The sequence below is a fragment of the Mus musculus genome, chromosome 6 (assembly GCF_000001635.26).
Source record: "Mus musculus strain C57BL/6J chromosome 6, GRCm38.p6 C57BL/6J".
In the NCBI taxonomy this organism is placed as follows: domain Eukaryota; kingdom Metazoa; phylum Chordata; class Mammalia; order Rodentia; family Muridae; genus Mus; species Mus musculus.
The window spans coordinates 76,897,726-76,917,338 of record NC_000072.6 but is presented as its reverse complement, the minus strand read 5'-3'; the positions used below and the strand labels follow the sequence as shown (position 1 = coordinate 76,917,338).

At 36.1% G+C, this 19,613-nt stretch overlaps 1 protein-coding gene across 5 annotated transcripts in view; it reads left to right on the top strand.

The window, feature by feature from the left end:
• Ctnna2 (catenin (cadherin associated protein), alpha 2) overlaps positions 1 to 19,613 on the top strand; it is a 1,098,179-nt gene that overhangs the window by 1,062,477 nt on the left and 16,089 nt on the right. For 2 of the 5 annotated variants that reach the window (NM_009819.2, NM_001109764.1), the window contains 2 exons: positions 1,471 to 1,605; positions 14,909 to 15,052. In NM_009819.2, the coding sequence (NP_033949.2) occupies positions 1,471 to 1,605; positions 14,909 to 15,052 (279 nt within the window). Of the gene's footprint in view, positions 1 to 1,470; positions 1,606 to 14,908; positions 15,053 to 16,838; positions 16,846 to 19,613 lie in introns of all 5 variants that reach the window. The other 3 variants (NM_001355193.1, NM_145732.2, XM_011241195.3) reach the window with 2 other exon arrangements.

Below are 19,613 nucleotides of genomic sequence, written 5' to 3'. Positions count from 1 at the left end.
AATTATTTGTTTATTTATTTATTTGTTTATTTATTTATTTAAGTGGTTATGTTATACAAAACAGCTTCATGGTATTGTTGAAATAATTTCCATCCCAAAGCTTATAAAAAACTTAAGTCAGTCATTCTTACCTACTCTTCCCTGTGTTATTTTTATGACAGGTGCTGACTTTATAAACACCAAAGTTAGCTAGAACAATGACCTGACAGCATCTCAAGTTGAACATTTGGTAGTAACAAAATTACTCGGTAACCATTGGCTTAGAAGTCACAGAAACATTTTAGAAAGATATTGAAAATATTTAAAGAAATTGGTAGCTGAGCTCTGTGTGCACTTGATGAATATCTACCTACTTAAATGACAATGCAAATTAATCGTCCACAAGAATTGATTCTTGTTGAAGACCTCTGTTGCTATACTTACGGGGTTATTTCAACTAGTTTCAAATATAGCCTAACAGATCCTCTTCTTACAAGGGCCACAATCTACCTGAGAGTTTCATGTTTGAAGAGTTTAGTACATTGCTAAAATTTTTGATAAGTGGGGGAAAATCTGTAAAATATCCAGACTTAGTGAGTTGGAGCACTCCCTAGAAAATGAAAATAAACAGATATTCTATCTAAGTAATTGAGTTGAACCCCCACCCCATGATTAAGAACCAACTGTTAAAGTGTCAGACTTCTGGCTTCTATTCCTTTATATTTCTGTTTCTTCATGTTGAGAAAGTGTAAGAAAACTAGACAGAAAAAAAGCCATAGAATAGTAATTTTCTTAAGGTTTCAGAAGATAGCTAATAAAACAGTTTGGAGTAACACAGATATCCCAATAAAACTTTGTAGTCTTTACTAGCACCCCCCTCCATTTGCATTTTTAAAAAGTATTACTAATAACTTTTTAAATTTTTCATACTTTAGTCTAAAGCATTTTGATATATGCTTTTCCCAACCTTTCACATTATCCCATGCACCCTGTAACTCCTCATATTTAGGTCCTCTTTTTCTGATAGTTCTCATTACTTATTGTTATTGCATGTATATATTTATATATATAACCTACTGGCTCCATTTAGTCTTATCCATATTCACAGGGGTCTAAGCTAACAACTGCAGCATGGGCAACTACCAGAAATCTGACTCTCCTTCCCTCAGAAGCCCTGGGCTATCTATAGTTCCTTAACTCGGGGTAGATAGAACCTTGTACACCCTTCCCCAACACATGCTTGAGTGTTTACTCTTGTGGTACGGTGCAAATCTCTTGCAAGCAACCATAGCTGCTGAGGCTTCATGGGTAAAATCTTGCTCAAGTGTAGCTATCCACTTGAAACCATTGAGTCTGGCATTTCTCCAGTGCATCATGGAAAAGTGGAGTTAAATGAATGTAATTAAGGATGTGACACCAAAGCCTTTTAAACCATAAGGGTTAGAAACTGAAGAGCACTCACTAATTGACATCACTTCTTTTGTTTTATAGTGTCCTGATTCAGCATGTAAGCAGGATTTATTAGCCTACCTTCAGCGGATTGCTTTGTACTGCCATCAGCTTAACATCTGCAGCAAAGTGAAGGCCGAGGTTCAGAACCTAGGAGGAGAGCTCATTGTGTCAGGGGTAAGCTGGGATTTTGGCTTCACAATGTCAAGTTCCTACTGTTTTAGTTCTAAGGCAAGCATTCTTGGCAACAGTACTCCTGAAAGCACCAAATGACAGTGATTCACAGCATTAAAAAAAAAATGTTATCTCCATTATTCCAGACCACACAATAGCTCACAAAGAGCAATTTGATTTTCCAATTACCCTATGTTTATACTAGCCTTGTAAAATCTCCATTCTTCACAAGAAAACTAATTTCATAGTCTGGAAACTCATTGCCAAGCTGTGACTATTATAATTATTGGGGGCTATTGCATATTTACTCATTGTGAGTCGGCTTCCCCATTGTTAGTGCTGGTAATTTTCATGCTAGATTCAGGAGCCAGCCTCTCTAAATGTGGACTAGGTTCACATGTTAGAGATGATGAGACATTTATCAGGTTCCAATGCATACTAGGTTATCAGTAACTCTTGATAGTCAATTGTTTGAATGTGATACAGGTTGATGTGCTGTTGCCAAAACCGTCCATAGTTACTAAACACTATGCTATAGATTCTTTTGTAGACCACCCTAATACTTCCCTTTTCATAAAGATATAATTATCTAAACCATTTCCATCAAAGCATAGAAATAAGAAGTTCAAGCAATGTTTAGAAGAATCGGGATTTCTTGGCAAGATTCCAAATGTTTGTGTTGAGGTTCTTCACCTTGGCGTCTTCTTCTCCTTCATCCCCTTTCTCTCGACACAAGGTGCCACTTATTTTAATGATTTACAAGTTCCAAAGTGTGGCCATGCCACCTTTAGTTCTTTTCCCAGCTACCCAGGATGCAGCCACTGTACCTGCAGTATGAGCAGGAAAATAACCCTACCAACATGATGAATATGAGCAAATAAATATTCAAGCCCTTCTGAAATCATTTCTGTTGTCTTGGAAAGTCAACACTCTGTATTTTGGAAAATCTATGTTGATAAGTATGAATCATCCTCAATCCTGAGTATTTCTGTTCCTGTGTGGCTTGCCTTGCTGAAAACATAGCTGGGGAAAGAGCTTGTCCGGTTGGCATGGAGGTCCCATCTAGAAAGTCTGTTCCATGAAGTCCTACCTTTGAGCTCAGTCAGTTGGCTATTTTGTGCCTCTTCCCAAAGCACAGTCACCTCTTTGCATTTCCAAAATGATCCTGCCTCAACATTCTTCCACAACCAAGAGCTATTTGTCTTGCAGTGTGTCCTTCTGTCTATCTGGTGATGATCAATTCTCTCTCACCAAGAAGTGATCAAAACATTGCATCTCCCTTGCTTCCTTTTATCTTCTGCCTTGACGGTACAGTTTTCATATCACTCTGCTTCTGTGTCCATTTGTCCATAGCACCTGTGAAACTGAGTGCTTTTTGTTCAGCTTGCCTCATGTGCTTCCATTTGTTACTTTTCAAATCTTATGATTGACATGGATGCTCAGTGTATCCTTGTGGATCTCAGACTCCATCAACCTCATCTGGGCAAATATTTTCCCTGGCAGAGCAGCTGTCCATCACCTTCTCAGTACCCATTGTCTGTCACTGCCTCCAGAGCTTCATTTCCATTGTCATTTTGTTATGTAGATGTAGTCCAAACCACCATGGCTTTGAATCACTTGTACTGTTGGCATTTGCAGAGGTGTTTGAGATTAAAAACACCTTCAAGAAGCCTGTTTTTCCTTCCTTGAGTCTTCCTGGCAAAATTCATATGTCCTTGCATGGGAGAAGGCTTCTTATAGAGGAATGCTATTATAACTCTATGATAATCTAGAATCAAGTGCATTATGAACATTGGCTGTCATGCTGCTCAGTTATGGTCCTGCTTAGGGACACCTCATGGTTTTTGTTTTCAAGCTTGACTGCTGTGTGATGCCACATCTGCATCTGTAGCCTGCTGTCTTTCCCACTTCTGCTTTCATATGAGTCTTCATCCTTTCTCACTTATAGCCAAAATGAAGAGAAGTTCAAAGCAATATACATATTGTGCAAAATAGCCACAAATGACTGCCTTCAGTGTTCAGAAAGTCAAGGACACAAGACCCCATACACAGAAATTATCATTTATTTTGCCAAGAAAATTATACCAGTTGTTTGTGCCACATTTACTTTGCTATCCACTGGGACAAAGTTGCTACATTTTTCAGGAGATGTCATTGTACTTTCACATATGATCAAAAAGAATATTTGCAGAATCCTACTTGTTTCCCATGTACATGGAGTTCATCAATGTGGCTTCTTCTTTGAAATATATGAAAACAATCAGGAAGTCAAAATCTCTGCCAAATGGAGAGAGATTTGGATAGATTATCTGCAGTTGCCAAGAAAAGTTTGATTTGAGTTTGAAAACATGAGTCATGTTTTATGCTTCCACGGTGAACATAGGTTAAAATGAACACACAAATATGGATCATATCACCATACAGATGTTTGATGTGATTCTATATGGCTAAGCTGGAATATGGGTTTTACTATGTCTGCTTTGACTTTAAATGTTGGAGAAGAAAAACTCAACTAATCATGAGAAAGACTGTGTATAAAAACTCTGAGCATGATAGAAATTACCAAAATGAAGTAGTTCAACACATCCTTACAGCTACTGACTAAAATGTATTCATTTTTGGTGGTTAATCTATTTTTTAGGTTGGTTTATACAACTCTGAATAGCCTTAGGTTGGCTTATATAATTCTGAACAACCTAATGGTACAGTTTTTTATTAAATTTCAAGGTACTAGATGTATTGTAAGCCAATCAATTCAACACACTTATAAATAATTCACAATTTTTTAAATCAACAGAAAGGTAAAAACATGGCAGAAACCAAATGGGCATAAAAGATTAGATGGTTTAAGTATGCACTTGCCTTGTTTAATTTAGTATTGTTTAAATTCTTACATAAGTTTTAGGGAAGAAAAAGCATAAAGCAAAAGAAAAGGGGGAGGGAAGGAGAAACTTTATGAAAATGTACCAAAATAGTTTAGTATGGATACAAGTCTCCTAATTGTGAAAGAATTGTATCATCGTGGGAGGAAAATTGAGCCAACATATATTTTTGTCCTTTCTAAGTGGATATGTATATGGTGGTATATGTATGTTGTGTTGTACAGGTATGCATGTGGGTATTTGTACACATGTGTGCATATCCTTGTCGACTGAGGTCAACCTTGGGTGTCTTTCTGAAGATATTTTCTAGCTTTATGTTTTGAGAAAGTGTATCCCATGAAGAATGAAGCTCATTGATTAGGCAAGGCTTGGTGGCTAACCAACGAGCTTCAAAAATTTGCCTGTCTTTGTATTCTCCTGCGCTATGTTATAGGCACAAGCCATAATGCTAGGCTATTCACATGATACTGGAGATAGAACTCAGGTCTCCTTGTTCGTAAGGAACTGACTTCAATTGACTGAGCCAAGTCTTCAAACCTTTGAGGCAAAGTTTTTTAAAAATGTACACGATACTTTGATTATTGTTTTAAGCAGAAATAGATTCTTCCCTCACATAATACATCTCAGCCAGAGTTTCTGCTCCCCCCACTTCTCCTAGCCCCCTCCTACCTCCCCCATTCTTGCTCCCCCCACTTCTCCTAACCCCCTCCTACCTCCCCCATTCTTGCTCCCCCCACTTCTCCTAACCCCCTCCTACCTCCCCTATTCCTGCTCCCCTCTACTTCTCCTAAACCCTCCTACCTCCCCTGTTCCCTAAATTCACTCCCCCCTCCATTTCCTGTTCAGAAAAGAGCATGTATCCAAAAGGCAACAGTCAAATGGGACAAAACAAGATACAATAAGACAAGGCAAAGTCCTCCTATGGCTCATGGACAAGGCAACCCAGTAGGAGAAAAAGAGTCCCAAGAGCATTCAAAGGGGACAGAGGTATACCTGCTCGCACTGTTGGAAATCTCACAAAAACTCTAAGCTAACAGCCATAGCATATATTCAGAGGACATAGTCCAGACCCTGCAGGCCTTGTGCTTGCCTTTTCAGTCTTTGTGAACCCATGTGAGCACGTCTTAGTTGATTTGGTAGGCCATGTTGTAATAAAGTACTTCCCTGAATTAAAAAAAAAATGATTCAGGGAAAATAATAATAAAAATGATAAGTAGCATTATTTATTTGGAAATTTTATACAATGTAATTTGGTAATATTCACCAACTCCTTCACTTAACACCTTATATATCTGTCCTTGAATTTGTCATCTTAAAAAATAAAGCAACCAGCCAGCCAGTTGTTGTGCATGCCTGTAATCCCATGATTTGGAAGACAGAGGCAGTGGATCTCTGTGAATTTGAGGCTAGCCTTGTCTGCAGAGTGAGTTCCAAGATAGCCAGAGCTTCACCAAGAAATCCTGTCTTTAAAAACAACAACAACAAAAAAAAAGGCTGGGTGGTGATGGAATATGCTTTTAATCCCAGCACTTGGCAGAGGCAGAGGCAGAGGCAGAGGCAGAGGCAGAGGCAGAGGCAGAGGCAGAGGCAGAGGCAGAGGCAGAGGCAGAGGCAGAGGCAGAGGCAGAGGCAGAGGCAGAGGCAGAGGCAGAGGCAGAGGCAGAGGCAGAGGCAGAGGCAGAGGCAGAGGCAGAGGCAGAGGCAGAGGCAGAGGCAGAGGCAGAGGCAGAGGCAGAGGATTTCTAAGTTCGAGGCCATCCTGGTCTACAAAGTGAGTTCCAGGACAGACAGGGCTATACAGAGAGACCATGTCAAAAAAAAAACAAAAAAACAAAAAACCAAAACAAAACAAAACAAAAAAACCTTATTTAATATAAATACATTTTATTTATGCTTGTGAGTGCTTTTATGTATATCTGCATGTCTTGCTTGCCTGGTTCTTAATGAGGGTAGGAGACAGAGTCTGATCCACTAGAACTGGAGTTACACTTGTGAGCCACCATGTAGATGCTGAAGATTTAATCCAAATGCTCTTAACTGCTGAGCCATCTCCCCAAACCTAATGTCCTTCCTTCCTTCCTTCCTTCCTTCCTTCCTTCCTTCCTTCCTTCCTTCCTTCCTTCCTTCCTTCCTCCCCCCTTCCTCCTCTCTCCCTCACCCCTCCTTATCTCCTTCATTCTTCCCTCCCTCCCTTTTATCTTTCTTCCTTTTTTTTAATAGCCCACTGAGTCCACTTTGTGTTGTACATACATGGGTATGTAGCCATTCATTGGAGTATAGTCAATCTACAACTCCCTTAAACTAATTCTCCCTCAGAAGCCTCTACATATCATTAGGTATTCAGTTAGGGGTGGGGCTCTTGATGTGTCTTCCTGCATGCTTCCTCCAACTTTCCATGTTGTAAAGTTGACTAGCTTGATCTTATACAGGTAACCATAACAGACGAGTTGATGACTGCAGCAGTCTTGCCAGCCATGTCCATAAGACACACTTTCACTTTCAAGATGGCTCCTGAGCCTTGAGAGAAGGTAGTGACATACATAGATGTTTAATTTTAGTTGATCACTCCAGTAATATTTTTATCTGTGCTCTTTGATCAATTGGGAGATTCTGTGTTAGAGTACAGCCCAAAGAACCTTCTCTGATGAGGCATGAGAGCTGCATTCATAGATAGGTATAAACACTAAGGAAACAATTGCAAGATATTATGGTGTGGATTATGCATGCCAAGCAAATGAATGGAGGTCAGAGGTCAATTTTGTAGAGTCATTTCTCTCCGTTGATCTTTAAGTGTTCTCGTCATTGACCTTTAAGTGGGTTCTGGGGATCGAACTCAGTTCATATAACTGTGTGATAAGCATGTTTACCTACTGACCATCTCATGGGCCTAGTTGCCAGTCATTCTTCATTCTTACTGTGCATATTTTAAATTATACACTTAGAAGATTCAGGTGGTACAAGTGAAGATAAATACTCATGGTGGTCTGTAAATAATATTCTTTAGAATACTGAAAACTAATAACTTACAAGCCAATTCTGACAATAGCATGTAAATAAAGATTTTATATATATATATATATATATATATATATATATATATATATGTCTCCCTCATATATATATATACACACACACACATACAAAGAAAAAAATACATTTTATTTCCTTTTTGTTTTCTCAATATGCAAGACTAATATCTGGTGTATATGATATGATCTAAAATAATGTATAAAATTATATATATATATATATATATACATACATATATATATGTATGTATGTGTATATATATATATATATATATATATATATATATATATATATATATATATTAGTTTGTAATGGGATGAAATAGTACTTGGGCCTGGCATGGTGGCGCACGCCTTTAATCCCAGCACTCGGCAGGCAGATTTCTGAGTTTGAGGCCAGCCTGGTCTACAAAGTGAGTTCCAGGACAGCCAGGGTTATATACAGAGAAACCCTGTCTCAAAAAAAAATTGATTAAAAAAATAGTACTTGGAACAACCATTACATCTAACCATGAAGAGTTATCGTTTAAGTATCTTGTTTTTGGAAAAAACACTTTTGATTCTAGCTATAATCAATTCCTGATTATCTCCTGTGATCAAATCCTATAGTAATGGGGGCAGAAATCTAAATTGCTAGTTACACACAGAGTTAGAACACGTTTTTGGATTTCTTTTGAACAAAAGGATATACATTTAAGAAAGTCACAGCAATTCCAAAAACATTTATTCTCATCTTCTTGCCAGTGATGCATTAAGTATTCAGGCCTAAAGGACCTACATTCCTTGAACTACTAATAGTCTGTGTCCATATCTATAGACAGTGAGATAATAAATATGGACTGGGGAGCATGCTCTCTGTTCAACAATAGGAAAATAGATATTCGTCAGCTACAAAATAGAAACAGTTCCTAGTACATATTTTATTGGTAAAGTGAGTTGCCACAAGATGTAAACTTTTGCCCCAAAGCCTTCCCTTTGATCTGTTATGATGGCAAACTGCAGTGTGTACTTACATTCTTATTCCTCCATTCCACTTTATATCAAATTCATCACAGTACATTCAATGTATCAGGTTTTTATTTACAAATTCATCTCGGAAAAATAAGTTTTTTTCAGAAAAATATTCTTGTAAGACATTATGATGACATATAACTTGTTCAAACTTAAATTTTTGAAGAAATAGGGAATTAAGATTTTAATAGAACAGTAAAAATTCTTCTTAGGTGTTAGGTGTTATAGAGATCTGTGGTATTAGTAGCCCAGTATATTGGCTATCTAAATTCAAGTAGCCTTAATCTAAAGGTTATGGCACACTGATCCAATGTAAGAAATGGTTCTTCAGTTATACACACTGTGATGGCAGTTATCAACTTAGCAGTAGACTAAGTTCTATTTTTTCTCATTAGTGTGTCTGTTGCTGTAATAAAAAACCATGGCCTAAAGCAACATGAGGGAAAAGGTCTATATTGTTAGGGAAGGCATGTCGGCAGGGTGTGGGAAGAAAGAAGAGGAAGCGGGGTGAGGTGACACACCCTCAAAGCTCCTATCAGTAATGTACTACGTGTAGCCAGGTTCCTCCTGCTAACGGTTCAATAACTTCTCCAAACAGTGCTGCCAACTGTGCACAAAGTGTTCAAATACTATTAGGGACATTTTTAATTTAAACCACTATACTGCCTATTGAAAAAAAATTATTCATGAGAGATGAGGGGGTTGGTCATACTGATTTATTTTATATATACAAAAGGACTATGTGTCAATATATTCTTTTGAAAAGAAGATAAATAGAGTCTTTGTGGGAAAGCCAGGACATGAGCTAAGTAAAATGACCTAGTTTATGTGGACATGTTTATGATTGAGCTCTATTTACTGCCCTTAGCATATTCATTGAGCAGCGTCATCTAAACCTGTACAGGGCCAATCACTTCATTTTAGTTGAGTTTGAAGACTGTCATTGGTTTTATTTTCTTTTGTTGGGATTAAAATACCTTGACAAAAGCAATTTAAAATGAAAAGATTTATTATACATCATAGGTTAAGAGGACAGATTATCATGTTGGGAAACTCAGAGCTATAGGAGCTTGAATAAACTGAAGACTGTGTGCTAGGAAAGCAGAGAATATATTACATTACTCACTTTCTCCAGTTAATGCCATGCCAGTTCCCTTACCCTGAGTGTGGTTTCATACATAATTAAAATGGGTCTTGCTATGTCAAGTAACAAACAAATAAAAACAAATCAAGAAAAGTCCCCAATGACATGCCCAGAGGTCCATCTCTCAGATGATTTTAGATCTTATCAAGTTGACAATTAATAGCAATTATTACAAAGATCTTATTGTCTGTAAGATTAGAAAGGGTTACTGACTTTAAACAAAATATATGGGTCAGAATTATCAGCATCATCACTCATTGCTTTGAGTATTAGACATTTTTGAGTTGTGAGAGCCTCTAATTAAAAGAAGAAAAACAAATAATTAACACCTTAATCTATTATCAACTAATGCCGCAGATTTCAGGTGATATTCTGAAAATAATGTAACAGCCAGTTAATAATACCTTGTAAAAGAAACTTAGAAACTGTATTCATGGAGTTAGCTAAAAGAAAGGAGATAATTGGCTATATCTTGCAAAGTCCTTGAAACTTAGAGAAACCTCTGGAAATAGTAATGCCTTATAAAATATTAATATAAGAGACATTCTAATCTTGAGGACTGTTAACTTTTAAAGTTGCATCCAAAGTTCTCCATTATTGTAAATATTTAAAGGAATACTTTTATGTAGGATTTGAGGATTTATCTCAGTGATATAGCATTTGCCTAGCAAACTCAGGGTGTTGGGTTTTGGTATTTAGTGAACAACAACAGCAACAACTAAAAGTTTAAAATAATGCCAGTTCCATTGTGAAGGGAACCATTTGAACAATTTTGAACATGTGAGAGTGAATAGTTTTATGTGTACATCTTTCCTGACCATGATCCATATAACAGAGGTCAAAGCATTCAGTGAATAAAGTACATAGAAGTACAGCATTGACTTTCTGGTTCTCTTGTAGTATAGAATTTATCATTGTTTGCCACAGTTACAATTGGTTTATATTCAAAACTAGTCTGTACTTCATTTGCTAATTTAGAGTAGTTTTGCGCTCTCTCACTTCTACTTTGATTTGTTCCCCAGCAAAACTTCTAGAGTGGAGGAAGGAGACTGAAGGAAACAGATGAAATATTTTCTAAAATGCTATAAATATTAAGTAGATGAAACAGAGACTCACTATTAAGATATATACTAAAGATGACCTGTAGATTTCATTGCTTATTTTGTGTATATTTGCTATTATTAAAAATGCCCAAGAACACATCAACATTGTCAGGAGGGGCTCTTTTCAAGTGCTAGATCTGGCAAAGTTCTGAAATCAGTATTTTTCTAAGCAGGATCACTGTTAGTGCAAGTTCTCATGATATAGAGTTGAAATTTCTCCCGGCATGCATAATTTTGTTGAGAATATTTCATAGGTTCTGATCAGTGCATCTGCTGCTAGTAATATATATGAACCTGATGGCTTTCATATGGAATATGTGCCAATGTAATCCTACCTTCCAATGACAGACTAACAATCAGGAATCTAAAGAACTGCATTTATTTCTCATCTACATGGGATACTTTCTGGTTTCTTGAATTTAGAATTTTTTGATTCTCTCATCTCTCTATTAGCAAATAATTATTGTGGAGGATACTTTCTATTGTGTTTTATTAGACTATATATCCTATCTCATTTCTTATGAAGTTTCTTAGTTTTGGGTGTGTTTGGGTTTCTCTCTTGGAATGTCATGGCATCTTCTGATGGCTACCTCTGTGTCTCCACTGTTCTCTTGGTTTACTGCATTCTGAATTTAAAAGTGTGTTTTACTGTTGTCTACATTCTGTCCCTATAGATTATTTTGTCATGTTCTTTCTCCAGCATAATTTAAATGATTTATGAAATGTGGCTTTGATCACAGCCCTTAGAAGAGAAATATGTGACACATTATGGTCCATGTATCTTATAAATAGGAAAGGTTTCTGGATGGGCAATATGGAGGTATTTTTTATTTCAGATTGTCTAAAGTGCTTCAAAACACATCATCTTACTCTAATCTTGACCAGTCACTTTCCTTTTAGGCAGTAAATGTATTTCAAATCTTTCATCTTAATCCCATTTTCTAGAAGGCAAGCTTTCTTAATTAAGATTTTAAATCTTTCATTGTCAATAGTGTATCTTGTTTTATTCTTTTTCTTTGAATACCTTCATCTATGCAGGTGCCTTGTGATAATGAAGTTGACTGTACTAGCGTTAGATGTTCTGTCAAATCTGTATGATCTGTGTCTTAACTTCATTCATCCACTTTCTTTGGCAAATCACTTTTGTCACTGGGAGTGACTATCCTGGAGATGTTCCAGTCTGGCTTCTTCTTAAAGGAATGACTATCTACTCTTTTCTGCTCTGATATCTAGACATAATATAGTACCACAAAACAAACAATTATGCCTTTACATAGGAACTGAGTGAATCATGCTTCTGAGATTGTTTATTGAGACTTATCTTCTTGAGGTAATTTTCTTTAATGATAACACTCTGGTCAATCTGTGTGGACCTAGCTTTGCTTTTTCCATGTTCAATTAGTTTGCATAGGCATCTGAAGATCACTCTTGTAAAGCAGCCCTATCTTTTCAGTGGTCTCTTTTCAGTCTGAGTTAGACATTAAATTAGATTCATTAACACAAAGAAATTAAAGCCATCCTATGTCTTTTGTCAGATGAACATAGTAACTGTGATGACAGAAACTCTGCCTGGCATCTTAAACTCACTTGAGGTCTTATCTTGAAGAGATTTCTCATCCATTTTGTTTAATATCATGGAAACCAGGCAACAAATTCTTAGTTGAAGTCAAACTTAGATTGTATGAATGCTGTCAAAGGGCTAGACCCTTGGATTGCATCCTGCATCACAGCAAGTTCTCGTTTCTTTACCTAATTTCATCACTACAGGCATTTTCACATTCAGTCACATAAAATTCACCTGAAATGTCAGCACAGTTTATTACTGCGCATCTTTTTGATGCAGCCTAGTTTTGCATTGGGTTCCTGAAGACATTTTTTTTTTCATTTTCAAATTATCAATAGGCAGCCAATAAGAAATACTTACAAATTATAGTCTAACTTCCATATGTTCTATTTCCATATTTTAAAACTACTTAACCCAATTTTTGTTATTTTACTGTAATGGTGTAGAATTGTAACTTCTATATTGGGAAGTCAAAAATCTTAAGGTGTTTATTGGAAAATGGGAAATGACATCATTAATCTTTATGACCTTTACATGTTTAAAACATTTGAGATGATTCAAGTTTCTAAGATTTCATAATCATCTCTAAAAATAACAGCCATAATTGGCTAGTATATTCTCTACAACAGGAAAAAAAATCAGGTAATGCTTATTATCTAAAACCAGTGGCACATTATAAATTATTAAAATTACCTAAGATAAGCCAACTAATCAATGATTTAGCATGTAAAAACTAAGACTTCATAGGGTCATTAGTTTCAAGGTGCTATTGTATGTTGAATTTGAATTTACTCACGGAATTATACAAAATGGAAATACATCAATACAGCAAGGAAAATAAATGTAGAGTATCCTTGATTTCTCTAACTCAAGGAGACTGTCAGATGAGAGAAAATTTCCTTCTACATACACACTCGATAATTGTTTCCCTGATGTCCTCTTGAATTTTTTTAAGGATGTTTGTTTCAATGTCCCCAGCACTGCTTTGGAAGCTGAGGATGTTGCTAACTCTATCATTAATTCAAAGTTAGTAACTTCCTGGCAGCATTACATAATTATATATTGTAATTAGTGTAATATACATCTATGTGATAATCAAGACTTGGAAATTGAAATACACCGATTTAAAATCAAAGATTTGGTCATTTGTTTGCACATACAAACAGGCTTTGGCAATCTGAAAGTTATTATTTTGATGTGTACTGTTTGTTAGCATGTTTTCTTTGCAAAGAGTTTTATTTTTCATGTATTCCACTAACCACTGGTTCTCAGGTTTTCTAGACCTGCACCCCTTTAATACATCTTTAATGTATTTTTTTAATGTGGTAGTGACCTCCAATTATAAAATCATTTGGATGGCACTTCCTAAATTTGATCTTGCTACTTATTATTATGAATTCAAACATAAATATCCGTTATGCAGGATATCTTATATGTGATCACTACAGGGTTCATAGTTCACAGTTTTAGATCCACTTAATTAAACAGAAGCAGCACTGGCTGCTATTTTAACAGAAACTAGTCTTCAGTACCAAACAGTTCCTACTTCATAACTTGTAGTATTTTATATTTCTATATTTCTAAGCTATTACTTCAAAAAATTATAGTTCTGTCACACTTTGCGGCATCTTGACTGAGATAAAAATGACATAGATGTTAAACACAGACATAGACATAGTCCACAGGTCAGAATTGTCTGCTTCAAGAATGTTTGGTCAGGCAAACTCAGTTACCTTCTGAGTCACATGGATTTAACATCTGAGAAGGAACAACTTGAAAATTTGGGAACTGTAAGAATTTTACCTTTGATTTTTTTTTTCCTGTAGTTTTTTGTAAGTGGGCTTTATAGGCCCAGTGAAGATAGATAGTATAGTTGATACCAATGTAAAACAAAAGACAAAAACCAAACAGCAAGAAAAATATTCAGAAAATTTAAGAATTAGTTCTAAAGTTAGAAATGAGCATTGATTATTGGCTTATCTTTTCAATCATGCCATTTATACAACCCACCACTGGGTACCAAACAATAATAAAAACTTTATGTTACAATAATGAATGTTCCCCTGAATGAGGTAAGTATCCCTTTCATACCACAAGCTGGGTTATGCACAGAGGTGAAGACCTTGGCTAGGCTTACACAGCAAGACACTGGAACCTCTAAGCAAGGCACCTGGAATCCCCCCATTTTGTTCCAGGGTTTAAGAGCTACAAACCACCCTTGCTTTCTCTCTTGGCAATGTTCAATGCTTTAAATAGAGGAGTCATTCCTTCTGAGCCCATTTAACTATCCCTGACAGTGCTGGGCATGAAAGGGTGCTTCTTCATTCTTCTCGCACGTGGTGCCTTTACCTGTTGACTACCTAAAGAGGAATCTGAACGACCTGGCTGCTGAATATCAAAAAAGCCAGCACATATCTCTTTCAGCACCTAAGGCCTTCATAACCTCTTTCTCCTAGGTAATTCCCAGTTGTTCCCTCCGCCACTTCCCCAGTTCCCTCCCAAGTAGCATACGGGATATTTTTTTCTCTTGCTCTCTCTCTCACTTTCTCTTTTCTGTATCTCTCGGAAATCAGACAGGAGTTCAGAGCACTTTCACTACCTTTTATGAGGTAGATTGTGATGTCATAGATGGGGGCAGGGCTAGTCAACTTTCTACCCACCTCCCAACCTGTGCTGAGGGAGCTCCAATCGGGAGTGGAAGCAGTGACTCCTCCATGGTAAGTGACTTCACTTTATAATCTAATATCTCTTGCTGTCGTTATCAATCTGAAGATGGGTGGGGGTGGGATGGGCTAGGATGCCAGACAAATGAACATATGCAAGCTAAAACTCTCTTAATCAACTTTGGGCAAAGGTCCTATTTGTTTTTGACAAGGGTTAGGAATCTCAATGTGGAGGTAACTGTCAACTGTGATCCAGACTTGAGAAGCATACATGATGTTGTCATTGTTTTTCAGTCTTTCTTTGCATCGAGCCTAAAAGTTACCTCCAGTGTGAAATGTGTAGAGTCCATTCCACCATCTCTGTGTATTCCCTGAAGAAAGCTACTCAAGCTTTTTTTTTTTTTTTTTTTAAGTAAAATTTCAGGGCTATGAAATGTCCTTCTTTGGCATTCATTGGCTTTTGGACTTGTTGAATACTTCTAAAATCACAAGAGTGAAAAGTAAAGATTCTGAATTTTCAACAGGATTGATTTAGATGTAAGAAAATGAAAGGTACCTTATGCTTTGACAAAAGTCACTTTTTAAATGAAAAAAGTTACCACTCCTACAAGTTTAGGATTTGCCATTTTTAAAGTATCACAACCAAATATATTGTTTTATTTTATATGCTATTGTTGCTGTTAAGTGTTGTAATATCTCTGTCTTATGGGGGTCACTTGGCTAAGATGTGTGCAAAGCTGCTGTTCTTTGAGTTTCTGATGCTCATTAGCCCCTCATATTCCTCACTATTTTTAGAGAAAAGATGAAGAGGAGTGAGCCTTTCTCTGGCTTCCTTTCTTGCTCTCTCCTGGGTACTTATTAAAATTCTGGAGCTGGAGGCTTTTGTCTGAGAGGGCAAAGGGGTTTCATAAATGCACTACACCTTTTAAGAGATGTGGGAAGACTAGGATGGATATGTTTTTTTTTTTTCTTTTCTTTTCTTTTTTTAATTGAACATCAAAACATAAAGGCCTCTTGGAATGAGATGGACACAATTAGATATGGATTATAAAATATACAAAGAGGCTATCATGTATGTTTTTCAAAGTATAGAGCCTTAATTAGGCATTTATTCATGCACATTGGTGGTGACCAAATGGGGACAGTTTGAATGGAGATCTCTTTGTATTGCTTTGTTTTATGGAACAAGGTCTCATGAATCTCAGCATGACTTCACTGGTGTTTTACAGCTAAGAATAGTCTTGAATTTCTGATCCTCGGTCTTCTGAGTGTTGTGCTTATAGGTAGACACAATCATACCAAGTTTTTTATGTGGTGCTGGGAAATGATCCAAGGGCCTCTTGAATGCTTAACAGGCATTCTACCACCGAGCCATAGCCAGAACCTTAAAAAGACATAGTTCAAACTAAGTTTCTCTGTGCTTTGTAGAATCTATACTATCTTCTACCAGATTTATTGACCTTTATATTTGAGTAAGCACTAAACTATTTTGATACCAAGAATTGGCACCTGAGGTTTGGTGTTTCTAGACTTAATTTCCTTGTTTAATGTCGAGTCTAAAGGACTGACTATAGTTTTAGAACATTTAGACTTGGTGAAGAAAAATAGAGCCATATTAGCCAACAGGAATATTTGGGTGGTAATCACCAGCAGTCAAGCTAATGTTGCTATGCACAGGAGAATGCCAAAGTCTTACATGTTTAGTTATTCCCATCAAATCTCTCAATAAAAGCATTATACCCCTAAATCCCAGGTAGGGGCAATATCTCTGTGTTAGAAAAAATGGGATGTGTTCTCATAGCTCAAGTTGTTAATGTCTTTTATCAACCCCCTCACACAGCTGCCAGGTAAGAAATGGCAATATTTTCCAAACTTTTGGAACACAATCATCTGTAAACTTCGTGAGTTGGGAGTGGTTGTGTTGTACGCTTGTTCGGTCTCAGAGAGTCTCTCATGGAATGTGTCATGCATGCACTTGTTGATTTCATGTGCATGTTCCATCTATAGTGATGTTCAGTGTTCTTTATGTATTTTGTATGTATTAAAATTATAGTTTTAAAATTCATACACATGATGTACTCTAAAAGAAATGGTATATTGTAACAGAAGTTGTATTTGATAAAGATATGCCATTGATATATTGATTCTTTACCTCTCATTGACTGGTTAGGTTTTTTCAAAGTCAAAGATAAAGATTGGGGGAAAGAATCTGCTTTTGTATGTATAAAGTAGGTAAATAGTCTATAAATCATGCAGTCTTATGAACATATACTCAAAAGTTCTATATTTTCATGGTCTTTTAAACTAATGGTAGCCCAGAAGAGTACTGAATTTTTGACAAAATACAGTTTTTATGATAGACATATATCCAATTCTTAAAAAGCTTATTCAAAAATAGATTTTAAAATATACCCTCCATCTGGTGTCATTTCTGGTTAATACTATATATAAATATAGTTCACGTTCTTTGGTATTGAACCATCATTTGATCAACTTGTTCTCTATGACACACTTAGTTCTGAATGAACTGAAATGTAAGGAAAAATAGCATCATGATAGTGGCTGTGCTGTTTTGAGACAGTGGTTTGCTTAGAAGTTTTATGTTTTTAGAATTAAATTGTTTGGCATTAGCAGATACATATCTACTAAATGCTAGATAGAAATGATCTCATTGAACACTCCAAAGTTCAAGGTTACTTATGCAATATTTTAGGAATAATACATATCATGGATAAGTATTGATGAGTGAAAAAATAGTGAGTACTAAGCTATGAACCTTATAGGAGAAAAAAAACAACAACAACAAAAAAAAAACTCCTTACTTGAATCTTGGGGAATGTCCACCTGTGGGAACTCTAAACATTTCCCAAGTGACAGCTTGGAAGCTAACACAGTAAGTGCTCAAGGAACTAAGAAGTACCCCTGTGAGCTCCTAAGCTAAGTTTAGTTTATTCAGTAAAAATTTCTCTAAACCCTAATGTAATATAAATTTCCAGAATTTAGTATCTCAGGAACTACATTTAGACTGTAAACTTGCTTGGGTGTGAAGAACAAACTCATGGAATCAAGGGCCTTGGAATGACTTCATGAGAAGTGGAAGCCTTAGTAGTCTTGCAATGGCAATGTAGATTGGCAATATTGTACATAGGATGCCAGAGAAGAATTCAGGTCTTTAAGAAAGAGAGAGAAAAAAACCAAAACCCAAAAAACCAGAAAAACAAATAAACAATCAATTAATGGACTTAAGGGTATGCTGTATTCAGGTGTGTTTTATATCAAAATTAAAGTCACTCCTGACTTGTACTTTTACTGGCTGTCTTATACTTTTCCTGAAACATTTATGACTTAATCGTATGTCTAATATAAGACACACTCCACTTAAAGAAATTAAGAAGGCCACAGTGTTCTTACTATGAAGATAAAACTAGATAGCCAGTTACAGAGAATGTCCTGTGACCATGCCCACCCACAACCATGGACGAGAGTTGAGGAGAAAGTACCAGCCCCAAGACTAATGGGATCTCTGGTGAGAATAAAGGGAACATTTTTCCAGAGACATCTTTGGCAGACTTAGAAGTATAAGATGGTGATGGAAAGTCCCCACGCCAATGAGCATCTGTAATAAAGATTGTTCTGGAAGGCAAAGAGAAGCACTCTATGTATGATGCAAAAATCATGTCAGATTCTCTGTCCCAGAGAAGCCACTGTTGATAAAGTTTAAATAACTATAAATGTATGTGATTATGTAATCTCTTCTCTGATACACTTAGAAAGAGATTATTGTTTTAGGTCAGATTTATACAATGAACAAACAAGAACTTATCCAAAAGCCCCTGTAGTGTAGACTCACTGATAATGTGCAGTGTGCAGTTTGCCTCATTTTCTTGTCATCTAAATTCGTCCAAGATACTATTTTGACCTTTCTAACAGACTAGATTTCCATGAATAGAACCATTCTGCAGCCTAGCCCCTTTCCCAGATTCTCAGGGCTTTGTAACTAAATAAGGATTTGGCTCACACCAATTCTGTGAAATGCTTTTTAGTTTCTTAATGTGACATCAAAATTACCTTTTAGATGTTTATTATCTCAGGAAATCATTTTTCCCCCACAGGCAAAACGTGACTATGTGAGAACACTGAAGTTTACTGATCAAAAGCAGCTTTCCAAAGCAAAAAAAGAAATCGTTAGTACTAATTGTTCAATAAAAAGTTGAAATAAAACTTGAATTATTTTTTTTCAGACATTATACATCTAGAAAGGAGGTAGTGATATGAGAACTACTTGCTCCAAAAATAGTTGACATTGTTCTTTTTCTTCAAATCCAAGCAACCATCCTTCTAGATTATTCTAGAAATAATCAGATTTATAAATTAACACAAACTGATTATGTATATGATGTCTATTATTAGAGGTAGTATAGATACATAGATGAAATTATCATGGAAAACATATCTAAAACAAGTAACACTGACACATTATAATAATCTCCCTGAAGTAAATATAATACAAGATAATTTGAACATTCCTGTAGAAGGGCAAAGGAGTGAAAGTAAGGTTATATATATATATATATATATGCATATATATGAGTGTATGTATAATTTATATACATAT